This window comes from Orbicella franksi, chromosome 11, assembly GCF_964199315.1.
Source record: "Orbicella franksi chromosome 11, jaOrbFran1.1, whole genome shotgun sequence".
Taxonomy (NCBI): Eukaryota; Metazoa; Cnidaria; class Anthozoa; order Scleractinia; family Merulinidae; genus Orbicella; species Orbicella franksi.
In genome coordinates, this window is record NC_138155.1 from 9291827 (window position 1) to 9303938 (window position 12112).

At 40.0% G+C, this 12112-nt stretch overlaps 1 protein-coding gene across 5 annotated transcripts in view; it reads left to right on the forward strand.

The window, feature by feature from the left end:
- Positions 1–596: 596 nt before the first annotated feature.
- Positions 597–12112, forward strand: part of LOC145502324 (uncharacterized) — a 65707-nt gene continuing 54191 nt past the window's right edge. Inside the window, exons 1-3 of one of the 5 annotated variants that reach the window (XM_081481583.1) lie at positions 597–681; positions 8661–9326; positions 10829–11313. In XM_081481583.1, the coding sequence (XP_081337709.1) occupies positions 8729–9326; positions 10829–11313 (1083 nt within the window). In that variant the 5' untranslated portion in view covers positions 597–681; positions 8661–8728. Of the gene's footprint in view, positions 682–4651; positions 4731–7276; positions 9327–10828; positions 11314–12112 lie in introns of those variants that run through there. The other 4 variants (XM_081481584.1, XM_081481585.1, XM_081481587.1 and 1 more) reach the window with 4 other exon arrangements.

Genomic DNA, 12112 nt, shown 5'->3' on the forward strand with positions numbered 1-12112 from the left:
CAGTTTCATGATATACCTGGCTCATATCCTTTTCTTGGCGAATAAGAACATAAAATAAGGAACGAGATTTTCAAATATATAATGGGACCCGGAAATTAAATAAAACACGTGTAAATGGTTTAATTCCAGTGCTGATGCATTTTCCTCGAGCCAAATATCGAAAATAAGCGAGAATTGCCGTACAAAGCACTACTTAAGTCCACGGATCTTAATGAATGGGCGAATCTTTCACACAAGGTACTTTTTTTTCTTGATCATTTTATTTTTGCGAGATGATCAAACAAAAAACAATAACAAAAAAAAAAAAAAAAAAAATCACTTTTATTTCACCCCAGAGTTAGAAATAATTTATTACAATGTTATAGATTAGAAACAACAATAGAGGGGGTGCTGGCTACCCGCCCTGCAGAAACTTGACAAACAAGTGAGAGAAACCCACCAGCGGCTGTCTTGAAAAACAACGCCGAAAAGACTCTGGGAACGAGATGAGTTTTCTCAGAATCTCACTGCATGACGTCATGAAATCAACCGAACGATCCTTTCTTGGAAGGGAGCATTTACACACTTGAAGACATACCTTGGTTGTCGTAATGACCGAGCGTTTGAGAAACAAAAACCAGGGCATCAACTGCGAATTGGGTTGTGTGTGAATCTTGAGTTTGTAGAAGACAACGGATAGTTGTGAGTAACTTTCTTTTGATTGATGTACATGTGCCGTTATAAATTTGCTATAATACTACTCTATGCAGGGTAGCAGAATTAGAACTGGGAAAGACAAACAAAATTATCCACATCAGGTCTCTCAGTTCTGTTGCATTTTCCTAGCGGCAGCTAATCTGATTGTTGGCCGGGAAACGAAGGACTGTGCGCTCAGTTGTACTGATCGTGAAAATGGGGTACTAGCTCTTAAACTTCACGACTTGGCGTAAAATTTTGATAAAACGTACTCAGTGAAGTCCGCCAAGACGAATCGGGCACCATATTGACTTAATAGTATCAAGTAAAATCCTCCAGACATAGTTGCTTGCGAAGATAGTTGAATATCAAAAGAATTAGCCATTATGATACAGAGGTGATCACGAATTGTTTAAGAATTCAGATCCGAGCAACTCAGCGGAGGTCAGTGTGTATGAAGCTGATGGTTTCTTGGAAGAGAACGTTTGCACATTCTTTAGAGACCTTGCTCCTCAAACTGTTGAGAATTACATTTGTGAGAATGAAGTGTAATTGCTTTCGAACATTTTATGGCTTTATTCCCTTGATTAATTAATTGAGGTCATTAATTTCGATGTAAAATGCAGTCAAGACGCAAACAAACGAGCCTTTAGAGACACATCTATAGCGGTCTGTTAAAAATTTTGACATTTCAGTTTGCTGTTGTTTTGAGGTAGAACGTCAGTTTCTCTGGCTTTCCTCGTTGCCTCATTATAAGATGAAAGACCAGTGATTTGCAGTGAACTCTCGCACGTTCGACTGAGCTGAATAGTGTATGCATTTCACTGATTGGTATTAGAATTTATACAGATTTATACTCTGGTTTCTCGGAAAAGAAAAGCGACGTTTTTTTTCGTATGCGAATGATGACTAGGGACCGTTCGTGACAAATGCTCGGCAAGCATTCACGATCGTATTTCGCATATGTTTCAATCACTATTTTGGCATTACGAGTTATAAAACAAGAGTTTGATTAAGCTGGATTCCCACAATTGAAGACATAACGAGTCGCTGTTTTTGCTCAAGTTTTGACTGAGAATCACCTCTTAGCTGCCCATTGTGCAGGATTGTTTAGCTGCTCGATTTCGGAGCTCTCTGCATGAAAAAAGACACTATCTCCACTTGATTTCCTAGAAACAGTGATGGTACTGCAACCAATCGACTTAAAAGCGACATTTTTTCAAACGGTCAGGACCTGTGCAATTGTGTGATTCACACATTCACTCCGTGAGGTTTCCAAGAAAGGAGCAAGGCTGAACATTACCAAAACCTTGTTTTTGAGATATTTGTAACAGTTTTTTGAGTATTCTGGTATCTGTTATCACTAACTAGAGTTGAACATGTATATTGGGTTGTGCAGAAATGGTTTTTACCTCAGGTCAAAGACACGTTTGCTTCTCCGACGCAAATTTTGCTTCCGAAACATATGATTCTCAGTTTAGCCTGACTATGTTATACTGATCGTGACGATGCAACTTCCCTGCGCTTCAATGCAAGGGAGCCCTGATAATCTGCGAGCCATTAGGAACATCCTCTTTATTCATGGACCAAACTCATGATCTTTCCCTGGCATTTTGAGCATGGTCAGTTGCTGTGGACATGTCCTCGGCACATCTATGATCAGGTGTAACAGCTGTAAGTACATGACTGGGTAGGCCAGAAGGGAACAATCATTATGCATAAAGGCCCTCTGCTTCTACCCTTGCTATCTTGTGCAGGCAATGAGCAATCAAACCAAACGGGGGAAAAGCATAGAAAAGTTATGTTTCCCATGTAATAAAAACATCTACTTAAGTTGTGCCAGGATCAGGTCTCCAGGATGCATAACAAGACACCTGTGTATTGTACTATTTAGCCTAGAGACAAAGAGGTCAATAGATGGTTCAACCAGATTTGTGTAACTTGTTGAAATATGTCTGGCCTCAGCAATTCCACCCTTTATTATTAATACAAACTCTATTATTTTTATCTGGGATACGAGCTGCAGAAATCCAGATATCTCTCAATACAAAACTGCCGGATATCTTTAGCAGCAGAGTTACACTTTATAGAATGTCCCTCCCATAGAATTAATAAAGGAGTGGTTGTATTGTCCAAATAAATGCAAAAATGGACACTTTTCATTCTACTGCAGAAAGTTTTCAACCCCCAAAATACAGCCATAAGTTCAAGGCAATTAATGTGATTCTTTGATTCAGCTTCATGTCCCTCTGCCTCCTGTTTTTTCAATGCCCATGACTGCACCCTAACCCTTGAGTGAAGCGTGTACAAGGCGATGTCAATCTTTGCATTTGGGGTACAAAGAGGATAGTCAGCTTTTTCAATATTATCACACCACCATTTTAATTCTGTAAGGTTTTCTTGAATTGATATAGATACACTGCTAATAAACCCAAGCCAGTGCTCTTTGATGCCAAGCACCTTTTCAGTGGGGAGGGACACAGTTATACTCACAGAATTCAGAACAAAACCCCAGAAAAACAAGTGCCTGAACTGGTCTAAGCACTGATTTCAGATCACACACAAAATGAAGTATAATACGAGTTTCTCTGGCTTTCCACGTTACCTCATTATAAGACGAAAGACCAGAGATTTGCAATGAACGCTCGCACGTTCGGCTAGCTGAAAATGCATTTCACTGATCTTGTATTTATTCTGAGGTTTCTCGGAATCTCTTAATTCCAGAGCAGCTATTTGTATTCATCATTGCTAATTAAGACTGTGTTTTTCGCTGTTAAGCTTTCAGGAAGAGCTGTTGAGTTCCCCCTAGCGTATATTTTATATTTCTTTCAGTTGTCAGAAAAGAAAAGCGACGCTTTTTTTCGTATGCGAACGATGACTGGGGATCTTTCGTGACAAATGCTCGTGACAAACATTCACGATCGTATTTCGCATATGTTTCAATCGCTATTTTGTCATCGGGAGTTATAAAACAAGAGATTGATTAAACTGGGAATGTTTTTCTCTCCTTTAGAGACTAATAGGCCACGTTTGATAGATTACTCCGAGGCTTTCAGGACAAACTCTTATACTTGGTGGTGTTTTATTTGCCTCCAAGTCTGTTTGGGGAATTGAGGGGCATAAGAAGATTTAAAACTGACAATTTTGTCCTGCAAGACTCGGAGCCAAGTTAGAATAATTTTCTTGTACATCGCATTCCGAACAAATTACAGCGCAATATCTGAAAAAAAGAGAGAGAGAGAAAAAAAAAAAAAAAATATATATATATAACGGAGGCAATGTCCATGAAAAAAAAAATATTACTAGGTATTTAGGGTATTTATAATGACTGTAAACGACAAAAACAAACCAAACCAAAACGACTGAGGCAAGAGCCTCAGTTTGCCTGCTACTCAGAGCTGAGGTCCTGATTTATGAATAGCAAAATTAAGATTCTAGTAGACAAATATCGCATTGGCCAAATCTAATGCGCCCGGTCGCGTTTATAACTTTCCATACATTTGCCAGAACAGCGAAAAGACCCTTGGTAAGTTGTGGCGAGCCTCGTGAAACCTTTACGCTGTTTCAGACAGACAATAATTTGCGATTTTGCGACGATTTTTAGCACATGACCCCGTATATTTCAGACCTTACCCTGGAGCGTAATTTGAGAAGGGCTTAAATTCGATCTTGATCAGAGTTAACTTATAATGACAAAGTGGCTTCTTCTAAAACATACCCAATTGAAGACCAGAGTGCACGAAGCATGTGCTGTTTCAGATTAGAACGCCGGGCACAAATGCCGTACTCACTGGCGCCGCACATAGAATAGAACTCACGTTAGGAACCCCCCCTCCCTCCTCCTCCCTCCCCCCCCCCCCCAACAACCGGGTTTGAAGTTTCCTAGAATTACTCATGATGACGTCAGGAAATTATCCAACTTTTTCTCGGCTGTTCTTGGACGGGAGCGTCTGCAAGCTACCTTTTTCGTCGTTTGAGGAGCAGCAACCGTAACATCAGCAGCGAATTGGCTTGTTTACGACTCTTGAATTTGCAGAGCTGCACGGACAGTTGAGGTAAGTCTTTTAAGTCCCGTTTTTACATATTCGCATTTGATTCCTACTTCAGCGTTCCAGAAAATGCAATTGAAAAAAACACAAACAAACAAAATCCATATCAGACATCAGAGCTGTTGCATTTTCCTACCTGCAGTTAGCGGGCGAGTGAATGACTGCTAGTAAGCAGACGACTGTGTGTCCGGCTAAGGCCTGGCTGGGAAACAGTTGCGGAAACATTTTATTGTTGCGGGGGAAAATGTTTATAGTTTAACCACGCGGGAAACATGTTGCGGAAACCAATTTTGGAAACAAGACAATGGTGTTTACCTCAGGTCAAAGACACTTGCTTCTCGGACACAAATTTTATCTTCCGAAACATAAGTTTCCTAGTTTAGCCACCAAGTTATACTGATCGTGACTATGCGATTGTTAATCAAATTCACAACTTAGCGTTGTCAGGATAAAACTGAAGTCCGCTAATGTATTGGCGAGCGTCGATGACTATGTTAACTCTATAGTATTACACGCTATATGTAGAATCGAAATTTGCGTTCTATTAACCGACGAAAATCCTCTAAAATATACTGTTGCTCACGAGGACAGAATAATATCAAAACATTAGTCATTAGATGAGGTAAATGGTTTAATATCTCAGATCCGAGGTGTTCAGCGGAGGTGAGAGAGATGCGTGTTTAAATTAAACTGATGGTCAAACAAAAACAGTTCTCTGAGCAAAAACGCACTGCAAAGTCGTTGTAAAAATGAAATAGGATTGCTTTCGAACATTTCATGGCTATATAGAAATTGCTGAAATTCAGTATGCCGAAAAATACATTTGTGGTTGCTATAATTCCCTTGCTCAGTTTTATATGTCAATGTAAAAAAAAAAAAAAAACAGTCTAGACATAAACAAATATTAAAGGCACATCCTAAGCGAGTCTATATCAATTTTGAATTTAACTTTGCCGTTGTTTTGCCGTTAATGAAAATCTGAGGAGTTTGTCTGGCTTTCCTCGGTACGTAATTATTATGCCTGAGATTTGAAGGAAACTTCCACACGGTTGGCTTTAAATACATTTTCCCCTGTGAACACTGATCGGGAACAGTATAGCCACCTTATTGAAATTGCACTCAAGTTTCTTGGAATCTTCAAGTGCAGCTTGTTATTCATCTCTACTTTTGATCGTCTTCATTATTAAGTCTCTGATAGTAGCTATAAGGCCTAAAACTGAAAGCTGTTAGGTTAGCTTTAGCTTATAATTTTATTTCTGTTGTTAGGAGAAAAGAGAAAAGCCGTGATCTTTGTTGTCGTATGCGAGCAGTGACAAAAGTGCGTGACAAACGTCCATAATACTATTTACTGTTTATGTTTTAGCAGTCGTCGTTCAGGTGGCAAGTTGCCAATATTCTTGAGCTTAAAACCTTAAGAGAACTACCAAGTACTTGTTATCAAACAGTAAGCTATAGATAAAAGACTGAGGACTTACGATCTCACAGAACCACCATTTTTGCGTACTTTTTGCGGAGTCTACTACTCAGGGAACCAGACCGTGTTGGGATTCCGCCATAGTTATTTAAAATAAGGTTTGAACATGGCAACGATAAGAATCCAAGACCACTTTATTTTACAAATTTTATGACATATCCTTGTCAAAACATATTATGGTCGGAGAAAGTGGTTCATTGCATCGTTCTCGAGGAAGGAGAGCTAAAATTATGAAGACTAGAAAATGAGATATGAATGCACATCGCGGTAAGGATTCGTGGTTGCAGCACCATCACTGTTTCTAGTAAATAAGGTGGAGGTAGTGTCTGTTTCCATACAGTGAGCTGCGAAAGCGAGCAGATAAACAATCGATCCTGCACAATGGGCTGCTAAGAGGTAACTCTCAGTCAAAACTTGAGCAAAAACAGCGACTTGTCATGTCTTCAATTCTGGGAATCAATCACTCATGCTGTGTTTGCATTTGAGCTTTTACCAAGGTAAACAGTTACTAAGGTCAAGTTACTTAACCTTGGTACATTCGTCCAGTGTTTATACCGGGTGAAATAACTCAAGTTGATCTTTCAACAGTCGCGCGCGCTACATTATCAACGTCATGAAATTCGAACTTGGACGGGGATCCCTCCGCAGCGGAACAGGAGCAAATTGAGGTGCCATCATTTTCATAGGCGAGGACCTCATTCCATAATATTGCGGCGAAAATTCAGCTGCTTTATCATACCCAGAGTATGCATGGTTATATGCGTAGAAACGTGGATACGTTGTATATACAGCATTCTCCCTGGTGGCAAAATATATCGACAATAATTACACAACAAAGGGCCGAACTTTGTCTAGAGAAAGTTGTAAATAATACTGAGAATGAAAAATACAATGCTCTCTTTTACGTGACGGATTGTTCGCCGTAAGAAGATCGATCTAATCTTTCCACGTTATCTGCCATGGTAACCTAGTCAAAACTGGAAAAGAAACGCTTTGCTTTGTCGGCAATTGCACAATCTGCTCACCACGGGAAGTGATATATTACGCCGCCACAAGCGGATATATCTGTCATCTTAACCTTGGTTACCAACTGTAACCATGTCTGATCACAGGGTAATTACAACTTTTACCTTGGTTAAATTTCTTTTGTCTTTTGCGGCATTTACCAAAGTATCACTTGGCGTTTACACACGGAAAATGTTTACCTAGGTAAGTAAACTCTGGTACCTCGGTAAACCGGTCAGGTCTAAACACAGCATCAGTTTCCAATGCGACATTTTTTCCAAGGGTCAGGACCTCTGCAATTGTGTGACTCACTCATTCACTCCGTGAGGTTTCGAAGAAAAGAGCAAGGGTAAACATTACTAAAACCTTATTTCTGAGATTTCTGAAACTTTTTTTTTGATTCTTCTGGTATCTATTACCACTAACTAGAGTTTAATATGCAATAGTGTTGTACAGAAATGGAACCGAGAAAAAAAGTCCAAGTCGGATATCAGTAATAACAGACAGCAGCCCTACGGCTACCTAAATAGCAGCTTTCACGCCAACGATAAAGCGAGGGAGAAAACAAAAAATGAACGTGGAGCTCTTTCTCACTGAGCTTCGTAATTAAAGGATCTTTCTACACATTTTTTAACCCTATTCTCCGGGGAAGGGCCGTCAAAGGTGTTTGGGCGGCTTTTAGCTGGTTTTGAGTCCAAGCCTTGAAGCAATGAGCCTCAAATTTAGTGGTTTGGCCTAAAACTTTATCAAAGATCATATTAACTCTTGTTTTTAGGCCCTCGTAGCTTGATTAAGAATATAACAAAAACAGTAAAGTAAATTTTTTGGCCGGAGTTTGTTTTCTTTCAACTAAAAATGTGACTTTGCAGTATAAAGTAGGGCAGTACATGAGTGGTAAGACTACAGATGTGTTAATCTGAAGGTCACGGGTTCGAATCATCCTGGTGTTCGAAGCTTCTTTTTTTTTCTCTCCCGAGCGCTAGCTATAAAGGATAGTTGCATTTATATAACGTTGGATAATATAAACGTCCAAGCCGTGCATAAAAATACTGTAATGAGATAGTATGAGAGCTTGAAGAAGAATAATTCGCTGAATAATAACACTCTTTCAGCGTCAAACCCTCACATATTATTTTTGGCAACGGTTCGTCTAAAAGCCGCTGTCAACGTTATCGATAGATCGAACTCACCCAACTTTGTTGTATACCAAATAGTCTTTTTAAAGACTAAAGTAAACTTTAGTTTTAGGAGTTTTTATTCGACTCCAAACGCGAAAGACCAGCTCATCGCCTTGGTAGCCATTTTTTGCCCGAAGGTCACTCAATCGATGTATAGTTAAATTTATAAGAAGGGTTTACTAGAACTCATATCCCGTTCGCCGCGGTTGGAGACTACCGTAAATGATTTTAACAAAATAGGGACATGGGATAACTGTTAATTACCGTTTGGTATTTCAGAGTTGATTGAAAACAAGTGTAACAGCTACCTGTCGGTGTGGGCACCGTTTTGGAGCCAATTCACAGCAATGCTTGCAAAGCTGTGGATATTTTCGCTCTTCTGTTTGACCTATGGAAGTTGTGCCAACTTGAGAAAATCTTTCCAGGAAGTGAACGGCACTGTCATTGGTAACCGCACCTTCAATCCCGCAGATGGTCCATACCTGGTGACAAGTGACTTGGTTGTTGCCCACAATGCAACTCTTACCATAGAAGCAGGTAGTGAAGTGCTTTTCGTTCCAACCGTAGGGCTTCGTGTTCACGGATCTTTACGCGCAAGGGGAACGCATTCAAATAGAATAACGTTTCGTGCACTTCCTTGTAATGAAACAGTTCTTTGCAACAACACCAACCTAGGCAGATTCTACAACCCTGGGATTAGGCTTGCTGGTGGCACCTCTCCCAGCAACGGTCGCTTGGAGCTAAAATGGAAGGGACAGTGGGGAACTATATGTAACTACTATTGGGATTACAGAGACACTGCAGTGGCTTGTAGACAACTTGGCTTCCTCGGAGCTAAGAGGTATTACACATATCCCGGAAGTGGCCCCGTCTACATGAGGGATGTGAGCTGTAATGGACAGGAAGAAAGTCTCTGGGATTGTGGCTACAATTGGCGTTCGTGCTGTGAGTTATCTTTAGTCTTAACCTTTAGGAACTGGTGTTGATAGTCACTTTCAAAAGCCACATTATCTTCCGCTAAAATGAAGAAACTCAAAAAGTTAGGAAATATTTACCTCATTCTGTTTGTTGTTGCTGCATGTTTGAAGCTTTTCGAATTAAACGTGAAATTAACAAAGAAAAGATCAGAAGATCGTGACGCACAAAACAGTGGTAGCTTGCAGAACAGCTCACGATTGAAGTCAAATATTAAACACGTAAATGAATTGCTGTGTTCTTATTTTTCAGCCTCGAAATGGTGATATACCAAATAAGATTTTTTTCTTTCGTAAACGGCTAGTAGACCAATTTCGATATATTAAAATTCAGCCTAAAACAATAAAACTCAGGACGAGGCTCTGGGGAAAAACTACAGAGTGTGTCGGCTTTGTTCCCCAGAGCCTTGTACTGAGGTCTATTGTGTTGGACTGAATTTTAATACATCAAAATTGGTCTTTTGAAGAAAAGTTCATGCAATGTCCTCCTAGTTCTTTACGAGTGCCTTGAGTTTTTCCAGGACATCACCAAAGATCAACTAAACCGTACATGGTTTAAGCAACAATAAAATGCCTTGTCAATTCTTTGAGATAATATAAATCTTCCACAAGTCCTGATTTACAACCAGTTGAAATGAATTGAATAATAAACCTGCAATATTGGTGAGGTACGGAAAAATGAACACAAACCGAGGTTATAGCTCGTAACGAGACTAATTGGTTTTCTAGCCAGTCCGGCGTTTTCTCTTAGAGCCCTCCCAGAAGTCATAACCTTTGTTTGAGTGAGATATATTTAAAACTCTCCGTATTGTTAGTTTGGCTTTTAGAAATATGGTTTATTTTTATCATTTACACCCGCTTTCAGTGTTACGTGCATAGGCGACATCTTTCGACCATCTCTCGACGTTCCATCTTTCGACATGCCATATGAACAGCTGAAAGACCGTTTACCTGTGAAACTGACAATTTTTCCGGTTATCAGGGGAACAAATGAAAAGTATATGATAATTACTGCCCTAAAACGAATGAAAAAGATTGTAGACTCCCGATTTACGGGATAATTCAAATGATTTTATATTAGTGTAGTCGATTGGCTCTCAATAGTGACTTCCGGTAGAATTGGGCCGCTACTGCTCAGTTAATATTCGAAAGATGTAAACATTCAAAACAGTCGATTTATCTCTCATAGAATGTCTTCTTGATCTCCTAACCTCAGTTTGATGTCAAATAAATCCATCTTTCCTGACTAAAAGTTGAGTCTGACCGTAAAGAAGTCCGTTGTGCTTACATTTCAACGTAGGCCAGGTTACATAGCATGTCGAAAGATGACATGTCGAAAGATAGTTGCTATGCACGTAACGCTGAAAGCGGGTGTAATGAAAAGAAACCTACTTGTAAAACTTCACTAATCGGAAAATTGTTCTGTTTTTCCTATTACATTGTTTGAAAATCGATGATCCTCGACCCTGACAGATCATTCCTACGACGTTGGAATTGAGTGTGACATCCTGATGCCTTTCTTGACTGAGACGGTTTTCTGGAAAGGTATTTACTTCGGACCGACAAATTTTACCGAGAAACAAGGAAACTCATCCTTGGAGAATGCAGATATAGTGAATGCTTTTGAAGGGATCAAAGCACTTAAGAAGGTACCAGATTTACTAAATGTTACAATTAGAGATGGAGCTTCAGGCCTGCTGGTGAAAGAACTTGAAAATCAACTAGCAATAATGGATACGACCATCTTGCGATCAGCGTTGGCTGGTGCAAATATTGAGAGTTCTGGAGGGCATGTCGTAATTGAAAATACCACCGTGCAGAATACAAGCTTTGGAGATGGACTTGTTTACAACCGGATTCTAGATGCGGTGGATTTCTGTTCAATCATCCCAGATGCGGCCTCTGTGCCTTTTGTTCTAAAGGCAACAGGGAAAGCTTTGACGGTTAACTGTAGCAAGGTAAGAATACAATAAATGAGATATTAATCACTATCTCAGACTGTCTCGGTCATCGAACTACAGAAATGTTTACACTAGTTAGCCTAAAACCGTGATTAAGCAAGTTTTCCTCTAAGCTGCAACAAAGGTAAGGTATAGCGGAGGTCCGGCGTCCCGAAGGACCGCCAAGTGGAGCCCCATACCCATGAAGACAGGAAAAGGAAACCCATGAATTGATTTTCTCTTGGTTATCATAGCTAGCGGTGTTGCTCGTGGGCGCGTACGCACGACGACGGCGGCGACCACGGAGTCGCGCATGATGGCGGCCATACTCCAGCTAAAAGGCTGACAGAGACATACAGCCTTGATTTATAGCCTCCTTTGATATTGCTCATTTGTTATGGTCAGGAGGGAGAGGTCAACTTCGCTTGCGATTGCGCGCCCGATGATCTTGGCCATTATGACGTCACTCGTAAGCCGGCCCGTGAAGTTTCAATGGCCGCTGAAATAATGACACCAGAAAAGTTTTTCATCCGATGATTGCCCAAAGAATTTGAAAGAAAGCGATCAACAGACCACAGGAATAAGATAACCTGTTAATATTTTGTCAAAAAATACTTTGGTTTTCAAAAACTAGACGTCAAAAGGATCAAAAACACGCAAAATTTCGAGATCGCTTAATTGAAAACGTGATTTAAAAGTGAAACTTTGTGCTCGTTTCATAGGCGATATCTGGAGAACCCAACAATGAACAACACAAACAAAAATATGATCTTGATATGGTTTAAAACGTTTGAATGGTGATGAAAACGAATCATTT